Consider the following 1,717-nt stretch of genomic DNA (forward strand, 5'->3'; position numbering starts at 1 on the left):
TGGGTGGCCGACGCCGAGGAAGAGAACGCCGAGATGCCCACGTCCTACTACAGCGCTCTGCTGGCCATGCTGGACACGCGTGCGCGTCAGATGGACGCCGAGCTCGAGGCCTTCTCCGCCAGTGTTGACGACATTGCCCGTTGGATTAAGGCTGTGCAGAAAGCCCTGGACGTCCGTGAGGACCGCCGTTACCTGTATCAGGCGCAGATCGCGGCGCACCGCAAGGCGGTGAACGGCGACGGCCCGGACTCGCCGTCTGCCACCCGTCTGAGCAACGAACTGGTCGCCGCCAAGGACGATTTCGAGCGTGTCCACGCGCGTGTGATGCGTGAGGTGACACGCTTCCGCGGCCAGAAGGCTGTGGAGCTCAAGAAGCTGTTCCTGGAGTTCGCTCAGCTGCAACTGCGCAACTCCAAGGAGCTCGAGAAGATCGTGACGCAGAGCACCGAGGAGCTAGAGACGCCTCTGCCGGCCAAACTTCTGTACGCTGCTCAGACTCCCGCATCCTGCTCAAACATGTTCGAGTCGCGCGACTCGTTCAGCCTGGACAAGAACGACGTGATTGGCAACACCAAGTCCACGGCGTCCACCCAGTCCCCCACTGGCAGCAGCAGTGTTGATGCAGTGTCGAAGGCTGACCCTACGGCAGCTCCGGAGAGCTACTCGGATGTCCATATTTAAGTGAGATCCGAGTCCACTCAGAAGAGCGTGCAGGCAGAACCAAGGACGCGTGCTGCTGTGCCGTGCTTTTTTGTATATTGTGCACTTATTCGTGTCGTTGTTTTTTCAGCATTTAGTTGCACCTCAGAGACTTCAGTGACGAGGCTGGCGCATTGTAAAGATCGCCGTGAAATTCCTCGTCGCTCTAGCGCTGTACATAATTGAAATATCACTACTTACCCAATTTGATCCACCGCAACCAGTCGTTCGCTCTTGTGCGTTTGGTCCGCCGTGGATTTCGTTGCAGTGTCGTCGCACACCGAATTGATCCGGCAAACAACTTGCCCTGTCACCGCGCCGGAATCCTTGGATAGGACACCCTGTCAACGCAGGGTCGGAACATGTTGACAACGTAGCGTTCTCGCCTGGCGTCAGTGCGGATTCCACTTTCGCGCGCGTTGCAAACGCGAACGTGATCTTCATGCAGGTCACGGTGACTGGATGTCCGGTGTTTGCAAATTGCAAATTGCAACGCGGTTCAACTTGCCCGCTGCATCCCGACGTTGGCGCTAACTTGGAGCCTCAGATGCACCTCGACGCACGACCCAGAGCCTTTGGGCCAGAAGTATCTGATGCCCTCGTCGAGCTGGTAACGCAAGATGCAACAATTGTTGAGCATCGATTTTAGCGAATGTTTATCCAAATGAAAAATCTGGATAAAATCCAGATAAAGGATAAATCTGGAAGTTGACTCCAATGGATTATTTTGGAATGCAGGAATTTTGGTCCTTTTTCTGGCAATTCTTGATGGTTTCCAAAATCCCAATACATGTATTGCGTTTTCGTGAAGCAGTTTTTGCTGTTTGTTGGTGCTTCTTGTAGCTGCGGTTCGCCTTAACATGTAAAGCCGATAAACCTAAAAAGGGGAAAAATTATGAATACGCTCTGATCGGCCTAGATTATTGTCACGTAAAGTTTTACTACATCCAGGAACAATAGGATTTGGAGCCAAAGACTACACAGAATAACATGTTTTCAGTATTTGCAGTGTCTGCGT

General features: G+C 53.1%; 1 protein-coding gene across 1 annotated transcript; it reads left to right on the plus strand.

Moving 5' to 3' along the window:
* Window positions 1–157: 157 nt before the first annotated feature.
* Window positions 158–915, plus strand: PPTG_20356 (hypothetical protein; the record flags this gene model as incomplete). The annotated part of the gene is made up of 1 exon (XM_008919117.1): window positions 158–915. A coding segment is annotated over one exon (524 nt), but the record flags the coding sequence as incomplete, so codon positions are not given.
* Between the last annotated feature and the right edge of the window lie 802 nt (window positions 916–1,717).

The sequence above is a fragment of the Phytophthora parasitica genome (genome assembly GCF_000247585.1).
Source record: "Phytophthora parasitica INRA-310 unplaced genomic scaffold supercont2.511, whole genome shotgun sequence".
In the NCBI taxonomy this organism is placed as follows: Eukaryota; Oomycota; class Peronosporomycetes; order Peronosporales; family Peronosporaceae; genus Phytophthora; species Phytophthora nicotianae.